Below are 20,508 nucleotides of genomic sequence, written 5' to 3'. Positions count from 1 at the left end.
ATCACGGGCATTAATATGGAGTTGGTCCCCTCTTTGCTTCTATAACAGCCTCCGTCCTTCTGGGAAGGCTTTCCACTAGATGTTGGAATATTGCTTCGGGGACTTGGTTCCATTCAGCCACAAAAAGTATTAGTGGGGTCGGGCACTGATGTTTGGCGATTATACCTGGCTTGCAGTCGGTGTTCCATTTCATTCCGAAGGTGTTCGATGGGGCTGAGGTCAAGGCTCTGTGCAGGCCAGTCAAGTTCTTACACACTGATCTCGACAAACCATTTCTGTATGGACCTCGCTTTATGCACGGGGGCATTGTCATGCTGAAACCGGAAAGGGCCTTCTCCAAACTGTTGACACAAAGTTGGAAGTACAGAATCTTCTAGAACGTGATTGAATGCTGTAGCGTTAAGATTTCCCTTCACTGGAACTAAGGGGCCTATGAAAATAATCCCCAGATGTTCCTCCTCCACCAAACTTTACAGTTGGCACTATGCATTGGGGCAGGTAGTGCTCTCCTGGCATCCGCCAAACACATGGCACTTATCATAAGAGTAGGGGTGTTAACCCTGGTGTCCTGGCTATATTCCCAATCTGGCTCTCATACTATGATGGTCACCTAATCATCCCCAGCTTACAATTGGCTCATTCATCCCCCCTCCTCTCCCCTGTAACTATACCCCAGGCCGTTGCTGTAAATGAATACGTATTCTCAGTCAACTTACCTGGTAAAATAATGGTTAAATAAAAAAATACAAAATTACAGTTGACCGGTGCAGCTCTAGCGGGGCAGAAATTTGATGAACTGACTTGTTAGAAACGTGGCATCCTATGACGGTACCAAGTTAAAAGTCACTGAGCTCTTCAGGAATGCCATTCTACAGGTAATGTTTGTCTATGGCGATTGCATGGCTGTATGCTTGATTTTATGCACCTGTCAGCAACGGGTGTGTCTGAAATCGACTCATTTGAAGGGATGTCCACATACTTTTGTATATATAGTGTATATATCACTCGCTTGACCTCTAGTGGTATGATAGTAGGACTGCAGTTGAGGATTGCGCTGCCCTGCAACGTGAACAATTATCAAAGATATTAAAGATGAACTACTCACGTGCAGGCGATGAATTTGGCCGTAGTAGGAGGTTTCACTTAAGAAAAGCATTGTTTTGAGACATTTGGCTTTTAGGTCCAGGTTCAAATTTTTGGGGGAGTAAAAACAGATCATCATTATAGAAAGGTATTCAGAAAACCTCATGGGTGAAAGACACAAACCACGGGAATTCTTTCTTTCTCTTTCGTCATCCATAAAAATGACAATTTCTAGTTTTGCTGATATTCTCGATGTATAATTAAATGTGAAATCTAACATCTACCTGTTTCTCCCAGGGCAATCCAGAAGCTGAACGGCTACGAGTTTGAGAACAATTCCTTGCGTGTCTCCTACATCCCAGATGAGACGTCTGATGTCGACTCCCAACACGGCCCAGACAATAGTCGTCGCCCCAGTTACGGGCCCCGAGGAACCCGTGGCGGTTCCCCGGGCTCAGGCATGCCCTCAAAACACCAGCACGCTGACATCCCCCTCCGACTCCTGGTGCCCACCCAATACGTGGGGGCCATCATCGGCAAGGAGGGTGCCACCATCCGCAACATCACCAAACAAACCCAGAGCAAGTAAGTACCAATATGAGTTGACCAATATAGTAGTAACAGATGAGTACCAGATCAAGTGAGTGCAAGTCAGGCCATACCGGTGACTTGTTGCTAGAATAGACAGAGCAAAGCCATTACTGTTATGAAGCTTTACATTACATTTTACATTTTAGTCATTTAGCAGACACTCTTATCCAGAGAGACTTACAGTAGTGAATGCATACATTTAATACATTTTTTTCCGTACTGGTCCTCCGTGGGAATCGAACCCACAACCCTGGCATTGCAAACACCATGCTCTACCAACTGAGCCACACGGGACCAATCCCATCTTTGTTAAGGCTTTGAAAGTGATTATGAAAATGTACTGGGAGCATTGCACAACCCAAAGGGCTTTCGATTGAATTTAAACAAACCAAAAGTGGTGGAAATTGCTGTCTTCACCCTGCTCACCGATTTGTGAACACAATACTGTATGGCCAAACGGACTTTCCTACGTTTTCTGTCCCTGCTGCTAGAATCGACGTCCATCGCAAAGAGAATGCCGGCGCAGCTGAGAAGCCAATCAGCATCCACTCCACCCCTGAGGGCTGCTCCTCTGCCTGCCGTATGATCCTGGACATCATGCAACAGGAGGCTAAGGACACAAAGACGTGAGTGCAGTGTCCATGAAGCAGCTGTCAAACCTGCACAGTGTGAAAACTTTAAAGTGACCCTCCAGCTATTTCGTAACCTTTCCCATAAAAACAAAATGGTATCTCCAATTGTGCTAGGGGTGAACGTTTATGCATGCAGTTAGGAAACGGTATATTTGATTTTCTTCTGCGTTTAATCTCATACTGTGTTCTCCTCATCCTCTCAAGTGCCGAAGAAGTACCCCTGAAGATCCTGTCTCACAATAACTTTGTAGGCCGACTGATCGGCAAGGAGGGGCGCAACCTGAAGAAAGTGGAGCAGGACACCGACACCAAGATCACAATCTCCCCGTTAGTCACACACATCTAAAAACATACACACACACACACAAACACATCAACACACATCATGAAACACACGGGTCCCTGGATATGTTTATGTAGAGCTGCCATGGTCCATTCGGAAAGATCATGCACCATGTGATGGAAACATATGACTATATCCAATGACTGAGACTGATCAAATGTACTGAGTTGTTTCTTCATTATTGTAGTCTCCAATGATCAACTATGGTTGATTAACAACGTTCCTCGTTATTTTCCTCCCTCTGCTCCTCTCCCCATCACCTTTCTGCTTCTTCTTTCATCTTATTTCTCATTCTCCCTGCTCTTCCTGTTTCTTATCTTTCTCCTTTTCCACTTGACCTCTCCCTCTTTCCTCTTCTCCTCTTTCACCTCTCCCACCCTGTCTCTTCCTTCCCTCCGCTCCTGTTTGAAGACTCCAGGACCTGACTGTGTACAACCCAGAGAGGACCATCACAGTGAAGGGACCCATCGAGGCCTGTTGTCTGGCCGAGACAGAGATCATGAAGAAAGTGCGTGAGGCCTATGACAATGACATGGCCGCCATGAATGTGAGTCAATGCTCAATAAAGTTACTGGCCTCCAATTCTCTTCAAAACACAATGGTTTCTCACATAGATATTTCCCCTGCCCCTTGGCACTTTAGGTTTCCACCTGTATTTGTTGACTTTCGTAGCGAGAAACGCACATGCAGTCATTGTCACATGCACTCAAACTATCATGCATTCTCAGATCAGTTCCTTCGGCACTTACCTGCTTCTTGTCTCCAGCAACAGACTCATCTGATTCCCGGACTGAACCTTGGAGCGCTTGGACTTTTCCCCCCTTCCGGTTCAATGCCCCCTCCCCCATCAGGCAACTCTGCATCCCCCTACGGCTCTTTTGGGGTAAGTGCACAGGCTTTTATCTAAGCTAGTTGTGTTCCTGTCATTGAGCTTTAGTTTAGTTGGCTGTGTTTGCAAACGCTGATGCTAGCTTTCACAAACATTACCTCTGTCTGCCTCAGGGTTGGGTTGTGGTGTGGTAATAACCTCTAGATCAGCGGGTCAGATATTGGTTGGGCTGTGGTCAAGTAGTGATATAGTTGTAACTGTTTCATATCACCCTACAGGCCCCTGAGCAGGAGACAGTCCATGTGTACATCCCTGCCCAGGCGGTAGGAGCTATTATTGGCAAGAAGGGACAGCATATAAAACAGCTGAGCCGCTTCGCTGGAGCATCAATCAAGGTGAGAGATTTACTAGTATACACAGACATTCACTCACACAAGGAAATTGGTCAATGAGGAAAGATAATGCATTAAGCTGATGTAAATAGTGCATTTCATCACCGCTCTGAAACTGATTAGAAAAAAACTATGACTTTTTGAGACACCTATACTTGTACATATCATGTAAAGGACGTCACACTGCTTGCTTAGCGAGTACCACTTCCTTCTGATTCGGCCCATACCTGCCTAAAACTAGGGACCTCTGCTTTGCTAGCACACGTGACCGCCCTCCTTAAGCGTCTTGCCGGTCGGTGCCATGTGAAGTAAGTTTCGCACATCCCCATGTGCCAAAGACCTCTATCTATGTGGTTTAAGTTGACCTTCATATCTTTTCCTCTCCAGATTGCCCCAGCTGAGGCTCCTGACTCCAAGATGCGAATGGTCATTGTAACTGGCCCACCTGAGGCCCAGTTCAAGGTACAGTAGAATGGGAGCATGATCAGACAATTTATTCTTCAGCCCCTGTTTGTCATAGTGTTCATATCAGTGTCCAGAACTGGGAGCCCTCTTCTTGGTGTTTGCATCTTTCTTTGTGTGTGGTCTCTGCTTGCCTGTCCTGCCTTCTCTTCCTCCAACCTGTATTATCCTACTTTTAGCCTTACACTCTTCCTCTCCTTCATACTCTCTTTTTTTCCTTCAAATCCCTGTTGAAGTCACATGTCAAGCCATAGGTGTAGTTACTTTTCGATGTCAAACTGACGTTTGACTCTTTGTCGCCACCTCAGGCTCAGGGCAGGATTTATGGCAAACTGAAGGAGGAAAACTTCTTTGGGCTAAAGGAGGAAGTGAAGCTGGAGACACACATCAAGGTAGCCGCTGCCGCTGCCGGCCGAGTCATCGGAAAAGGCGGAAAGACGGTGAGTGTAGAGGGTCTTCTCTTGGTCCTTTTCAGGTTGCATCCCGTTCTGTTTTTGGCATAGCTTGTACCCTTTATTACAATCAATTCTGTTCCTATATTTCCTTGTGGCTATCCTCTCCTGAGCTAGAATAACTGAGCATAGGACCACTACTCACTATAAACAGTCATGTTAGTTTTAACTAAGTGCAAATCACTAACAAAACATTCTTATTCCTCAGGTGAATGAGCTTCAGAACCTCACTGCAGCTGAGGTAGTGGTCCCTCGCGAACAGACCCCAGACGAGAATGACCAGGTTATTGTCAAGATCATCGGCCACTTCTACGCAAGCCAGGTGAGGATCTCCTAGTCCTCACTCTCTTTCACAAGCTGCCTATAGAAGTTGGATATAGAACCTACCAAGATTTGAAGAGGCCCCAACCTCTCCTCATCATTTCCATCAACAGTTTCTCCAGTACTCTTCCGTCTCCTCACTTGCTCACTCATATGTTGTTGTCTCTCTTGCAGTTGGCCCAAAGGAAGATCAGGGACATTCTTACACAGGTCAGGCAGCAGCAGAAGGGAGGCATGGGGGAGCGCCAGGGGGAGCGCCAGGGGGAGCGCCAGGGGCCACACCCCAGCCAGGTCTTGTCTGAGATGGGGCCCTCCCAGGGACTGGCACAGGAGCCCCGGCCTCAGAGAAAGTGACGGGGCAGAGGGACCTTACCGGACGGACAGACAGAAAAACGGATGGAGGATAGATGAACAGACGGATAAAAGAGAGCGACACACGGACCCAGCGATAGACAGGGAGAGATGCGAGTCAAACTGAGTCAGAGAGAGGAAACGCCTGAGAGATGACAAAGTTTAGAGAGGATAAAAAGAGAGGAAAAGTAAACTTAGAGAAACAGAGACCAGATGCCAGGCCAGAGCGACTGACTAGGAATGGTGAGTTGTTTGGAGGATGTGGCAGGTAGAGGCCTCCTTTTGTGTTTCAGAGAGGGTCTCTCTCACACCAATGGGGGGCATTTGGTTCTCCTCATATGGAGAGTGACTACTCTCCCTGATCACACTTGGATGGGCCAGCCTACTTGATACTAAACCCACACTGAGCTGTTAACCATCTCCAGCCAGTCCGATATTTTAAGGGTGTTTTTTTTTAAGATAAAGATATATGTATAGAAATGTTTATTCAGAGGTATTATTAATAGAATGCAGTGATCGGGAGCCGGGAGAGGGGGCCGGGAAGCCATTGCAGTGGGGGCGGGGTCATGGATTAGGTGACCGTTCGTCAGCCAATGAAAGTTCAGCAGAGGGGCCGCAGTTGTTAACACTGCTCTTTGACTCCTTCGTAGAAAACTACAAAGAAAAAAATAAAATATGAGGTTGTAAATAGAATCTTCATGAAATGTAATGAAATGCTGCCCTCGATCGCCTTGCCTTTTGGGGTCGCCTCGAGACTCAGGTCTGCCTCGTTTCCGAGGCACTGTTTGTTCCTGAGGTCCCGATAGGCGTCTGGTGGTCAGAGCAGTGAGAGATCAGTAAGTGCGTGGAGGCCGCGGCTAGTCCTGCAGTTCTATTGCAGAGGCTTAGCTCCGAGACGCGGACGAGAACAACCGTTAACTAGCTAGCCATGCTCGCTGGCGAGCGGCCCACGCCTAAACGGCATATTTTATATATATTATATATATATGATATGTGAGTTAACCCGGTCCCTCGGGAGAATGAATTGAGGGCAAGGAGAAATACTGTGGACAGTTGAGCCAGATATGTAGCAGTCCTGCAATGACTGACAGACAAGAGGTCTTATTTGATTTTGCTCATTGCCTTTTTCATGCTCAGACCCAATTTAGACCAAAACTGGTTCTTTGGAATCCCCTGTGTGTTCTGGATTTTGTTTTATTGGATCTACGAAAACATTAAAAACTAAATCCATTGGTTAATTTGATACCAAGCAGGATTGAACCCATACTTACTGTGGTCACAAACGAGTTAGGAGACCAGATGGAATCAAAAACAGTACACACAGTGGTCTTTGAGGACCACGACTGCATGGGTCAGGTGAGTTGATCCACAGTCCTTTCCTCTAGATGGAAAGGTAATAACAGTTAGTGGGGAATGGCTTCTTCTCGCTCTCTCTCCCCTCCGCTGAAGGCCTGCTGGTGACGCTTCCAGACCCCACCTAATGAAGGAGGGGTAGAAGCATGGGGCGCTCTCACCGTTACTAGAAAAGATTAGATAAAATGAAATAAAAAATAAAAACCTACCTCAGGGTATTGTTACCTCAGTATTCCTAACTTCTTTTTTTTGCTTGCTGGTGTTTTATATAAAGCTGATAGTCCTGAATATTTTTTATTTTTTTAAGGAAAGAAAAATACTTTTTTTAGGTTTTGTCTTGTTGCTTTGGTTATTTTTTTCTGTTTTTTTTTGTGTGACTTTTATTTTGAAAATCAGAATGACCCAGAGGTGATGCCCCAGAAGAAAAAGTGAAATCAGCCAACAATGGCCAGGTGATATAGGACCATGTCATGTGTTGTCATGCCTGCTTTGGGGGCAGCCTCTGGCTCTTCTGAAGTATGATTGGAGCATTCGGTCTTTAAAATCAGAGTATTGGCCAATGGGGAATGGCGCTGTTAGTCAAGAGGGTCTCTGGGCACATTTTGGTCCATACCAGACCATGGGTGTGGGTTATGATCAGGTCCCGGTAATTATGTTTTTGACATGGTCAAAAGGTTATTTATGATTATATATGTTTGTCATACAAGCTATAATTTGTTATACTGCTGAACTAGAATACTGACAGCATGACAGGACAGGTTTTTGAGGCAGAATTCCCATGATATGACTATGACCACTGTGTATCCGAGGCCCTCTTGTCTGTTTAATGATGACATCAGCTTAATGCGCAGAATGTTTACTTACATGTTGCAGTCCATCTTTAGTGCTGTGCCAGAGAAATGTTGATGTAAGACTGAAGGGCGTTCAATCTGTCCCCTTACTCTGAAAACACTGAATGTGAATATTTATTAGCTCTGTGCACTGACCAATAAGCCTCAGCCCTCCCCATTTCTCATGATCTTGATCTGTGAATGTGATCGTGTGTGGGTTTGGGTGTTAGTGTTTTTTTTTGTTTATTGGTTTTAAGTGTTAAATTTTTTTGTGGGGGAAGTGGTGGGGTGTAAAAAAAGCAGAAAAAAGTAGAAAGAGAACCTATGGACTCGTTTGTCTTTCAACAAACAGAGGGGTGTTCAAAAACCTTTTAAAAATGGGAGCAAAAAACAAGGAAGTTGAAAGAAATGCATAAAATAAATAGATTCAACCTGTTCATAAGATGTAAAAGGAAACCGATCACCAGACTTTTGTATTTTTTGAAATAACTATGGGGGAAAAATGATGAAGAAATGATGGAAAAGCCGAAGAGTAAAAAGTTCCAGGTCACTGATTGACACTGCCAGATAGCATCATTTCCATAGCCTGAGCTACTCACTAACCACATCCAGTAGACGGGCCAGCGGCTTTGAAACATACTTTCTTACCATCGACAGGTGAAAGTCTATTCTACTGTTTATGCTTCCATTTTTTTTTCAAGAGACGGCAACTTCTTGTTTTGCCATGGCAAGAGCTGACTTCACATGTTTAGAGGTCTCCTTGGCAACGAGCATATGACTCCATGTCATGTGGGGTACAAATGCTCCTCAGAAGTTTCAGTCTCTTTCCGACCCATAGAGCTCTGTTCACAAACACCAAGACACACTATTTTGGATTATTCAGACTGCAGCCATTTTTTTTGTATATTTTTTTTTTTGTATACAGCAAGCTTTATTTGGACATGACATCTGGTTAAATACTGTTACACTAATTGAATAATGTAAACAACTAAATATTGAAATGACAGAGAACCTCCAGGGCTTTTTAAAACTTGATGCAATTTAGTAACGGAGGCGTAGAAGAGTGACAGGAGATGGGCCAATCTTTTGTGGAAAGCGGGGGAGGGACTATTATCTACTATGTCAGAGACTGACATACAAATAGCGTACCCTTGTTTGACGTACAAGAATTGCCTATTTATGTTAGGTCACTGGAAATGCAACTGTATACCATATAGTCCAGTCAAAGTAGACTTAACATCACACACGTAACCTCCTCCCCTCTAGTCTTCTTTCACTATCTCACCACCCTGGTTTAAGATCCTTCTACTCACACTCTCTTACTACCAGGATTTTATTTGTACTTTTCTGTACTTCACAGGACTAGGAGGACCTTTTTAAAAAATCGTTTCATTTTGGGGAGTTGAGGGGAACTACGGAGTCCTCCACCCTCTCTTACGCTGGCCTCGATTGTGTTCGTTTTCTCACTTCTGTTCAGATGTTTCTAGTTTTATTACATATACTTTTTTCAATTTGTTTCCGTTGCTTTAGTTTGGAAAAATTGCTGATTACATTTTTTTCTGATCATATTTTTTAATGCACAGATCTCTTAAACAGCTACTAAATAAATACAAAATGCTAACATGTAACGCATTACATGATGTAAGTAATAACTGTGCCAAACACAAGTTTTTATACTCAAAAAGAGAAAGAATAAGAATTTGGTTCTATCTGTAATGGATGACACCTGGTCTGTTCACTGAGTGGCTTACTCTTCAGGCCTCACACTTTGAAGCACTATAACATGAAATCCATGCTCGTTGTCTGTGGCAAAGCGAATGGCTCACTATTGTGTCCACAAACAAAATTTCTCTCATGTCTGAACTGAAGTCCTTTTTTATGCAATTTGAGTGATATGTTGACAAGCTATATTCATGGTCAACATTTGGCATGTGGACTGTTGTTTATCCACTTACAAAACAAAGCCACAACAAGATGACAAAACTCTTTTGAAACTTCCCATCAAAGCTTGTAGCTTCGCATATTGATGACAGATTCAATGACGGCTATGATTATTGAAACAAAGATGCACACCACAATGGTTTTTTCCTCATTGGTAGACTCTGGTCTTCACTTAAACGAAACATCATAGATGGGTGCTACAAAGATGAAACAAACCTCACACATAACTGGGAACGCTACCTCAAGACTTAGCCATAAGATTGTTTTTATCAACCAGACAAGAGCAAACAGTGCATGTTACAGTATTTTCTTTCACTCACTTTAATTTATTTTTTTATTTTCATTTACCTCTCCGGCTTAGAGTTGGGACTGTAAAAATACAAATAAATACAGAGGGTGAAGTGGGGTGCAGGAGCAGGGAGGGGGAGGACTATGTGTGGGGAGTGACTGGGTCTATTATGGACATCCTCTAGTAAGCCTGGGACATGTTGGTTTGAGTGATAAGGGGGCACTGAGGATTGGAACAAAGTGAATACATGGGAAACTAAACCCTTTGTGGCTCTTTTGGTGGAGCAGGGTTGTTCGGTCTCTCTTGAATGAGAACCCGAGGCCCCTGAAATTGCTTCTATCCCTCAGTAGATACACCACACTCTGTGCCTGTTCCACATTTCTCCGTGACCCCTTCGGATAACCAGCTCCCCCATAGGCCCTCACCTTGGGGTCCTGAGACCCAGTGTCCCACCCTCCTCCTCCCACAGTCCTCCTCTAGCTCTGCCCCTCTTCCACCATCTCTCCCTTTGTCTTCACTTCCTGAATCAAAGGGCACGATACCTGTAACCCTGTAAAAAAATATGATCTACCTCTTCGGAAAAAATAGGTAAAAGGTCAAATTAAAAAAGGAAACAAAAAGTTTAACATTTGAAAATGCTCAAATAAAAAGTAAGTAAATGAATAAATAACTGGGTAGCGGCATCTCCAAATACTGCAGTTCATAGTCTATTAAAGAGAAAGAAAAACTTTAACTTCTTCCAAAGATGATTTTGTTTTCTCTGTTGTTAGAAGTTGTTTTGAAAGGATTATGAAATGGAAAAATTCAAGGGGAGAGATAAACTTAAGTATTTTTTTCTCAAAAAACAAGATAAACAACATTTAATTATCCAATTGCATTTTTGTTCTTCATCAGACTTATGTTTTTAGCCTCAAAATTCTTCATCTTTTTTTGTTTGATTTATTTTCTGATTGCTTTTTCAAATGACATAGGATTGTATTTCTTGTGTTTGGATGCATTAGGATTCTCTCTCTGTGAACTGCAACATAATAACACTCAGTGAATCCTTTCAGAGCAGCATGATGTCTAAACGATTAAATTGTTTATTTTAATTTTTAATGATTCATTTGAAAAGAAAGGACCTGTTTAGCTGGTCAGTCTCCAGAGGAGCTGGAGGAGGAGGACATGAAGAGAGAGAGGCCCATCTATCTAGCTCTTCTCTGCTGCCAGCCCTCCTCCACCTCTGGGGACTTGGCCTTTCAACTTCTGCCTGCCTGATTTCTTTAGTTCTCATCAAGACTTGTTTTAAACTCCTTGTAAACAAAACAGAGCATAGATATGAATGTGTTATTAAAAGACGAGAAAAACGGAACCTGCTTCTGTCTTGTGTGTTTTCTGTGTTGTCTTTTTACTCTATACAGTGCCTCCACCAGCACCTTCTTCACCCACTGTGGTCTTTACAGAAAAACTACAATTTAACCACAGAACTGAACTAGAATAATTTATTATATTTCCATGAGTGGAACACTATTTATCATGTCACATCAGATACCTCGATCAAAGATATCAATTAAGAGTCTAGGAACTCTATGACTATATCTGCATTTTCCTCTGTTTCCTCTGACACACAGAATAATTGTATCATGGGTACACACATGGCTAGGTCAATGTCCTATAATTATTTTTATTTTTTTACAGTCTATGAATTTAGCAGTACCCCCCTCTTATTAAAAAATACCCAGGTCGCACATAACGTTTTGAGAACCATACGTTTCCTAGAGCTTGGTGAGAGCATGGTTGTTCTATGGTTATTTTGCATACAGCCTTCCCACAACTTTCTGGGCACAAAATACCCGGCTAGCACATAACATTCTGAGAACCATATGTTTCTTAAGTGGGAATTTCAACTTTTTCCTCATGGTTCTATTTGAAATGAATATTCTCAGAACATTAAGAACACTTTCCATAAAAACCACAAGAAAAGATTAATAAAGTTCAAATGACGTTCTAAGAATGTAATTTAAAAACATATACATTCCGTTCTCAGCTCCAACAAAACTCTCTTGATCCTCTGTCTTATTAAGTGTGTTTACGTGTGTTGGCCGAGCACACTAATTGGTGACACCTGATCTTAATGAATGATTGTTTCCTTTGAAATGGTGTCTGTTATAATACACATAGCTTGCTGGCTCCATCCTGGTGACGCTGTGGACTAATTCCATGGATAGAGAACAGAAGATCATAGGTTTGAGCATCACTGAAAATTACAATTTTTGCATGATTAATGCCTAAGCAAAATAATTTCCATGTGTCCTATTTGTGCTTGGAGTTCAAAACAGTTAACCCAAACTAAGCTAGCAGTGTTATTCAAAAGTTTTATTAACACTTTCCATGAAAGTTAAGGAAATTATTCTAAAACCTCCAAATAACCTATCATTTCCACTCAGAACGTTAAGAAAACCTCCCAGGAAAACCTTCAGGGAACCATGTAAAACATTGTCAGAACCCGATTGCAACCTAAAAATGAACGTTCTCAGAACAAGCTACATTTTTCACTTCCATTCTCATAACATCTAAAACCTTTCAATTTTACCGGTCAGGAAACGTTCCCAGAACCAATGTGAAACCAAAAACTTACATTCCCACAACTTGCAAGGAACCAAATGTGCTAGCTTGGTAGTTTCCTGATTGAAAAATCACTAATTATACCTGTTTAAGAGCAACACTGTGGTGTGTATTTATGTGTAAAGTACTGTTGAGTTCGGTAGTCAGGAGCCTGTGCTGCTAATAAATACATTTGGAAAAAGCAGACCATTTCTAGGCTTTTACATAGATTTCCTTATAAATGTTGCCTTTTATGGCTATGAGAGAAGCCACTCCCTTTTCCATCACGCACTTTCAATCTAATTGGACAATAATCTATCCAATCACATTCCACGTTGTACGGCGGCCGCTCAATTTTGAAAACCAAAATGGCTACTGAGGCTGTTCAAGCGTAAGTCGCCCAAACATTTTTATCAAATGGAATACTCTTATGCAATGTATTTCAACCCTATTCCATAATATCGTGCCTTTCGTTAAATTATGAATCGAGGTAAGGCTTCCTATAATAGCCTAACGTTAGTTAATTATAAATCCCTAAAAATAACTGTCAAGATGATGTGAGTGGCTAGACAAGCAAGCTAGCTAGCTGCTAGTTAGATAACAATTCGGAGTTTGACTCTGAACCATCGTTTCCAGGTTGCTTGAAAGATGCGACCATCTACATTTGGAATTGTACGATGGGGCAGAGCATCAGGAGGGTGGGGAAGCAGAGTTGATGGTGCCCTACCTAACCGTGAGTAGGTTAACAACCTCACCTACTTTAGACACTTTGAAATGCTTGTCCAAACAACTCGTCAAAATGTTGGAGATGGTCAAAGAAAATATATGCATTGCATTAATTACGTTTTATAAGTACTATCTGTGTTGTTGTTCAGGAGAGTCGTAGCAAACAGAAGATTTTGTGCAGACAGTTGTTTGTGCTGGATGACATGATGCAGCTTCTGGAGAGACTGGAGTCAACTGACCAGCTGTTTAATGAACCCTGCTCCCCAAACCCCGGTAACACACAGAGACACACCCAACACACAATCAGCAATCATGCCACTCAAGATATCCTTACTTCCATGGCCTCTGAGTACCATGTAATAGTAATCGGAGGGGTCAGGTCTACCCCAGTGTAGTACTTTTGTAAATGACTGGTCTGCTGTGTTCAGGCAACGAGGCTCACAGGCGCTGGAAGGTCCTGAAGAGTGAATATAAAGAGGGAGTCCAGGAGGTGGAGACACTTATTAGCACCTTACAGGACAGGATGGACAAACTGCACCACAAACGGGACAGACTGACAAACCTGGTCATAGCACTAGAGAAGAAGGTATACACACACACACTCATGATGCACACTCACGGACACACACACTTTAGTCTGTATGGTGACTATGGTTACTTTGTATTAGTCCTGTGCCATGTTTTGGATGTGTAATGTCTTTCCACATCTCTCCCATAGAAAGATCTCAGCCTGCAGATGGGGGAGTCCCTCAAGACGGCCCACAATGCCTTGCGTGTGTGTGAGGGGCAGCTGGCCCAGCTGAGGGCGGAGACAGATGCCACACTGGACCGCTCAGCTGACTGGCAGCACCTGAGAGACGTGTGAGTGACAAGCAGCTCTATCCACCAATCATACATCCTTGCAGAGACGTGTCCTATTTCTACTCTAATTTTCCCTGACTTGAGTCTTGAGACTCCACACTTCCATGTTGTACACTCAGGTATTAGAACTCTCATTCAATTTATCATTTCATAATGAATGTGAGAGATGAAAATTTGCCACGTCTAAAATCAACCCAGAACCCCAAACCTAGCCCCTTGGTAATTCCAAATGAGTGTGGGCACCTGACTGCCCTGCTCCAATCCATACTCACCTCTGTCCCCTGTTGTCTCCCTTCCCCAGCCTGCAGGGCTATGTGGAGGAGACACAAGGGGTGATGCAGTGTAGGCTGTTGTCGGTGGGGTCCTCGGAGCTGTGTGTGGAACTGAGGCCCCCCTCCTGTGGATCCTCCTCCTTCTCTGGCCAGCTGGAGCCTCTCAGACTGACTGTCACTTGGAGCCCTGATGACCACTTCCACCTTCAGGTAAACAACGCAGCTGACTTCCCACCTGGGTGGTATTCACTATGAACCAAACGCTAGCAAACAAAATGTGGAGGGACCTTCCTGAATTTGTCCAATAGAAACTCTCGTTTTTGTTGCAAAAAGTTTTCCGCTTAGAGTAATCGGTTTTCGTTGTAAAACGTTTTGCTACAGTGAGTGACTAATGAATACACTCCTAGTTCAGTTTCCGGTCCCTACACCTCTTTTCCATAGCTCCTTCCCCTGGTCCGGTTCCATCCTAGTTCCTACAACTCTTCTCTTTAGCTCCATCTGAGCCACTTTCCTGGCCCGGTCTCCTAGATGGGGATCATTGTTAGATTTAGCCAAGTAAGATATCTATACAATATTTCTCCGGTTTTGGCATCTATTGAGAAAAGAACAACATTTTGACGCCATTAGTCACAACCCCCACTTTGTCCCCCATCCCCCTCTCAAGGTGTATCAGGGTACTACAGGGCTGTTAGAGGAGTCCATGAAGGGTCGCCTTTCTCACCTCAGTGCTGCCCTGCTGGAGATAATGCAGTGCTACATCAGCCAGGGAGAGATGCTGGCTGAGATCCAGGCCCTGCACTCCAGGTATACACACACACACACAGTGCCTACAAAGATCAGTCAGTTATGATAGAAGTGAGACCCTTGATCTTCAATGATGAAGTGGCATGATGTTTCTTTCTGAGACTGAATCCTTTAACTGTTTGAATTGCTTTACCAGATGATCTGAAGCATTAAAAACAGCCGTCTGACTATATCCCACTGCCTCTCTTTTGGAGAGGGATCATTGAGACACACACACACACTTACAAAAAACGAATGTAAAACAGTTGTATACAGTTGTATCAGATCCACACACAGATCAACAGAGATTTCTGCAAACGAAAACATGCGGAGTAGCACTCAACAACCGTAACTAGCTCAGCTGCGAACCCATCAAAGACAATGTTTTTAATGATCCCTGATAGAATATCTTCACAATATTACTTCTGAACTACTCAGTTCTACTGAAGGTGAGTAGAAGTTGTCAGCAAATATTGAGTTCCTTTCCCATGCATTCTCAATCACACGAGAACACTGTTTATGTTCATAACGTTGCTTATACTCCAACACTTCTAAGCAAGAATTACACTGTGTGAGAGGTTATTCATATCTGTGGACCATTTTCATATTTCAAGCACAATGGCACATGAAGTTTTCTAACATCCAATCTGCTTGCGTTCTTAAACACCTGTTTTTGACATGGTGACAATTTCTCCTGTGTGTAGGTTTGCTATAGACTGGCGTCCAGGCCAGAGATTGCTAGTGTTCCTGAAGACTGGCTCTAGGGTGTGCAACCTGGGGGTGGAGGAGGGCTACCCTTCCAGAGGCACAGCTACACTCATCTCTGTACGCAGGGACGGAGAACTGGTCGACAACGCTGTCCTACAGGTAAAACATTCGCCATTACCTGTTTATTGATGTATTAGGAAAAACTTTTTTTAGAAAAGATAGAGCACTGCCCTTGTTCTTCAAGTTATTATCTACCCTTAAACATGAATTATTTAGTTCTTGAAATTATTAACCCTCTGGGGTCTTAAAAAAAACAAAATTTATTGTTTAATCCACAGCTACGAACAACCATGTAAGTGATGTTGATTTGTACATTCTGTTCCTTTACAATGTGAGACATGTATGTTTGAATTTGCAGCCTCCCCAGAAGACTCCCTCTCTGACAGAGTGGCTGGAGTTCCTCTCCTCCAGTCCGTACATCTGACCATCCTCTCTCTAGTTGACACAGAGGAAGTGGCTGTCTCTCCCCATGGTCACCAAAGGGCGCCCTTACTTCTAATATGTAAATATTAGGAATGTAACAATTCAATATGCATTGATCCTGGTTCAAATGTTTAAGATACTAGTGCATGGTTCTGCAGAACCCCAAACCAATCCAAATTTAGCATGCATCGGTCAGAAAACCAATTTCAAACATTAATCGCCAGTTCACTAATGTTTTTCGCTCATTGTTTTATTCCAGAAATACCTCTTATGTGTTGTGACTGAGTTGATGCGTCCTCTCCTTCAGTTCAGTAGGCTATTGAACTTTTATGCGTGTAACTGCATATGACTGTCAGATAACAACTGTGAACACAGTGCAGGTAGACACAGCTGCTTGCGCCGACTAGAAGTAGGCCTATATATGTTCTTAATAGGCTGTTCATACATCAGCGCAGCACCTTCAGCGTTCAGAGGCTTTGAAAATGGCTTTCTCAATGTCATATCATAGGGTCTATTAGTTGAGTGACAACCATTGTAATTTGCTGGGTCATTGTTACCAAATGCGCTGTAGAATTTATTTATTTTTACTGGGGTTGCGTAGTCTACCGGATTGGACACAACTCGCATCGACCTGCTGATTTGGGGTTTTCAATCGTTCCGATTTTATGTAGATTGTTCAGGTCCCCATAATAAATAGTTTGTTTAAAGAAAAACTACCCAATCAGTGTATTTGGTCATTTATACATGAACAGGGTCATTTCATAAAGGATGCGCATGGTCACATTCACTGGTCAGAGCAGGATAAGCGCTCCAGAACATTAAAAATGGTCTAAACCATTTGCTTTTGAGAAGGGTAAAATCCAACGCTGCATGATATAATAATTGCCATTATATTAAATGCCATGCTAATTTGTAAAGATAATTATTGACATAGTACAAGCTCAACATATTTTATCTGGCGAAATGACAAGTTAATGAGTGGGTAATGGTGATTGCAGATTTAAAAAAAAAAAAATGTAAAGTGGGGGGGGGGACAAAACATACATTTCCCTCACCCCTAATCTGATGATAGTGGGTTGGTAGATGTCTGCTCTATGGCTCAGCTCATGTGCCTATACCATTGACACACAGACACTAACAGAGGGCCTCTCAGTTTATAGAAGTAATCTCAGCTCAGAGGCCCAGCTCCTGCACTCCAATCATTATCAGATATGACTTTAAAATGGAAAATTTCATGTGTTTATACAACAAGAAATAAATACTGGATAGAACTCAATCCCATCAATTAATTTCCCTAATCCAGGTATTCCCAAACTGGGGTAGGCACAAAGCCATTGGGGGTTCGCCAAATAAAAATGTGATTCACATTTAAAAAAAAAAAAAAATAATATATATATATATACACACACACATATTTAAATTAAATTCTTCACATTTTCAAAGTCAATTTATATTTTCCAACGGGGCTATACATTTGGGTGAGGTTTTTCTCACCCGAGTAGCCTCGTTTCACTGCCAAAAATAAAATTAAACCGTCTAGTATTCAGCGAAATAACAACACACAATGTCAAATACAGGTAGCCTAGTCAAATAATTAACATCCAATCACATTAACCGTTACTCTCTCGCGGGAATTCCAGTAACGGGCCGTATGTAGCTTAACATAGCTGCTGCTCATTCCGTTTGCTCGAATATTGATAAATGGTTAAAGTAGTAAGGCCCGCGTCCATAGACACATATCAGCTCTACTGGTAGTACTGCTACTAGTACTGCTACTACCAGCAGTACTACACCTGCACCTGTCGATGACACAGGTTGTTCTGCTTCCACGAGCACATCCAATGCTAGCATCAGTAATTCTACATTTGTTGTTAGCCTAGCTAGCATGGACACTGACAGTTGTGAATCTGATGCAGCCGAAGAGCTACTGCCCCCTTACCCGGGAAAGCACCGAACAACAGACAGGGACGTTGGACCATCGAAGAGCCGCAAATATGATGAGAACTACATTGATTTGCGGTTCACTTATATTTGGAGTAGTGCTTTCCTCAACCACAGTGTGTTATGTGTGCAAAAGTACTATCTCACTACTCTATGAAACCTTCACTGTTGACATTTAGAAACAAAACATGCCAATTTGAAAAATCAGCCACGGGAGTTTTTTGAGCGAGAATTAAGACATCTTTCGAGTAGTAAGACATGTATAAAAGCAACAGATACCACTAATAATAAGGGGCTAGAAGTGTCTTATATGGTGAGCTACCGAGTGACTAGGACAGGCAAGTCCCATACTATTGTGGAGGACTTAATTCTTCCTGCTGCCGCGGATATGGCTGGGACAATGCTGGGGGAAAAGGTAAAAAAAAAAAAAAACTATACAGATAATGCCTTCATCAAACACTGTTTCGCGATGCATCAGTGACATGGCAGGAGATGTTTTGAAACAATTTCTGCTTTGCATACTAGCCAGTGAATTATATGCTGGACGAGTCGACAGACGTGGCGGGCCTGGCACAGCTCCTGGTATATGTTCACTATGTTTATGGGGGGTCAATTAAGGAAGACATCCTCTTCTGGAAACCAGGACAACAGGAGAGGATATTTTTAAAGTACTGGACAGCTTTGTGACATCAAATGGACTTTGGTGGTCAATATGTGTTGGTATCTGTACTGATGGCGCAAAAGCCATGACAGGGAGACATAGTGGAATGGTAACGTGTGTGCAAGCAGTTGCTCCCGACTACACTTGGGTACACTGCAGCATCCATCGAGAGGCTCTTGCTGCCAAAGGAATGCCTGACAGCTTGAAAGAAGTTTTAGACACTACAGTGAAAATGGTTAACTTTGTTAAAGCAAGGCCCCTGAACTCGTGTGTTTTCTGCACTATGCAATGATATGGGCAGCGACCATGTAACGCTTTTACAACATACAGAAGAAGTGCGCTGGTTATCAAGGGGCAAGGTATTGACACATTTTTTAAAATTGAGAGACGAGCTTAAAGTTTTCTTTATGGACCATAATTTTCCCTTGTCTGACTGCTTGCATGATGACGAGTTTCACACGACTGGCCTATCTGGGTGATGTTTTTTCTCGCCTGAATGATCTGAATCTAGGATTACCGGGACTATCCGCAACTATATTCAATGTGCGGGACACAATTGAGGCTATGGGTAACCCTTGTGTTGTCTTAAGGGTCAAAATGACTCGCCACTATGTTCAACAGCAGAGAACCCCCTAAATGATATTTTTTCAACTTGACTTTTCCTAGAGTGACCACAACATTAGAAAAAGTGAAACATCGCCTTTGTTCATATTTCCGTGAAAGCTGTTCACCACCAGGGTACAAAGATTGTCTTAGGGTCATTTTTGACCCGGCAGTTATAAAGTCATTTACACACACACACACACACAATGAGAAATTGAGATTATTTGTTACACTTATTGAACTCAGACAAAACTTAAACTTTCTTGTGCATGTGCAGCATCTCCCCTCCATGACCCCACCCATGACTCAAGTTCACAGACAAAATAAAAACAATTTCGGACAAAATAAACATTTCTTGAAAGCGTTGTTTACTAATGGGGAATGCAGTCAGAGGCTGTAAAGGTGCTGCAGATTATATTTCTCTCTTTGCTGAAGCCATGAGTGCGCGTTTCAGTGCCCAACAGGTCGTAGATCAGATTTTTTTTCTTCAGATGTCCAGGATGAGCAAGAGAACAATGATTTAGAAGAGGTGTTATCTGAAGAAGATGGGGAAGAATGCAACCCAAAACATGATGCACCATCTTCAGATGAAGAAGAAATCCACCAAGCTGAAAGAGACATTTTTGTCAACAGCAAAATAATATGGTCCTAGTCTCCATTTAACAACCAGGGCAGGATGGCAGCACAAAATGTCCTAAGGATGACCCCAGGGCCCACAAGACATGCAGTTGCCCATGCCCAGGACATCGCCTCAACATTCTACAGTGAGGGAAAAAAGTATTTGATTCCCTGCTGATTTTGTACGTTTGCCCACTTACAAAGAAATGATCAGTCTATAATTTTAATAGTAGGTTTATTTGAACAGTGAGAGACGAATAACAACAAAAAAATCCAGAAAAACACATGTCAAAAATGTTATAAAATGATTTGCATTTTAATGAGGGAAATAAGTATTTGACCCCCTCTCAATCAGAAAGATTTCTGGCTCCCAGGTGTCTTTTATACAGGTAACGAGCTG

At 42.7% G+C, this 20,508-nt stretch overlaps 2 protein-coding genes across 6 annotated transcripts in view; both read left to right on the top strand.

Annotated features, from left to right (window-relative positions):
• Window positions 1-11,220, top strand: part of LOC106607494 (insulin-like growth factor 2 mRNA-binding protein 1) — a 69,083-nt gene extending 57,863 nt beyond the window's left edge. For 3 of the 4 annotated variants that reach the window (XM_045720628.1, XM_014204493.2, XM_014204491.2), the window contains exons 6-15: window positions 1,381-1,668; window positions 2,166-2,300; window positions 2,511-2,633; window positions 3,061-3,196; window positions 3,416-3,532; window positions 3,757-3,873; window positions 4,258-4,332; window positions 4,641-4,772; window positions 4,993-5,106; window positions 5,280-11,220. In XM_045720628.1, coding sequence (XP_045576584.1) covers window positions 1,544-1,668; window positions 2,166-2,300; window positions 2,511-2,633; window positions 3,061-3,196; window positions 3,416-3,532; window positions 3,757-3,873; window positions 4,258-4,332; window positions 4,641-4,772; window positions 4,993-5,106; window positions 5,280-5,459 — 1,254 coding nt within the window. In that variant the 5' untranslated portion in view covers window positions 1,381-1,543 and the 3' untranslated portion in view covers window positions 5,460-11,220. The remainder of the gene's footprint in view (window positions 1-1,380; window positions 1,669-2,165; window positions 2,301-2,510; window positions 2,634-3,060; window positions 3,197-3,415; window positions 3,533-3,756; window positions 3,874-4,257; window positions 4,333-4,640; window positions 4,773-4,992; window positions 5,107-5,279) is intronic. The other variant, XM_014204492.2, reaches the window with a different exon arrangement.
• A 1,575-nt stretch (window positions 11,221-12,795) lies between these two features.
• On the top strand, window positions 12,796-17,001 carry LOC106607495 (uncharacterized). Of its 2 annotated transcripts, none has more exons than XM_014204494.2 (9): window positions 12,796-12,843; window positions 13,089-13,185; window positions 13,328-13,451; window positions 13,607-13,764; window positions 13,897-14,039; window positions 14,341-14,521; window positions 14,976-15,115; window positions 15,799-15,961; window positions 16,221-17,001. In XM_014204494.2, the coding sequence occupies exons 1-9, from the start codon at window positions 12,821-12,823 to the stop codon at window positions 16,284-16,286; spliced, it is 1,095 nt and encodes a 364-aa protein (XP_014059969.1). In that variant the 5' UTR covers window positions 12,796-12,820; the 3' UTR covers window positions 16,287-17,001. The 2 variants fall into 2 exon arrangements, with proteins under 2 accessions (XP_014059969.1, XP_014059970.1); XM_014204495.2 differs by having other exon boundaries at window positions 12,819-12,942.
• Window positions 17,002-20,508: the final 3,507 nt, after the last annotated feature.

This window comes from Salmo salar, chromosome ssa06 (assembly GCF_905237065.1).
Source record: "Salmo salar chromosome ssa06, Ssal_v3.1, whole genome shotgun sequence".
In the NCBI taxonomy this organism is placed as follows: Eukaryota; Metazoa; Chordata; class Actinopteri; order Salmoniformes; family Salmonidae; genus Salmo; species Salmo salar.
Note: the sequence above shows the minus strand (reverse complement) of the source record. Positions and strands in the feature narration are given on the sequence as shown.

Excerpts from the sequence above, each read along its gene's own strand:
- LOC106607495 (XM_014204494.2), top strand. The coding sequence starts at position 12,821 with ATGGCTACTGAGGCTGTTCAAGC. Across the intron at positions 14,040-14,340 it reads TGGCAGCACCTGAGAGACGT|CCTGCAGGGCTATGTGGAGG; the intron begins GTGAGTGACAAG and ends TCCCTTCCCCAG. Across the intron at positions 14,522-14,975 it reads ATGACCACTTCCACCTTCAG|GTGTATCAGGGTACTACAGG; the intron begins GTAAACAACGCA and ends CCCCCTCTCAAG.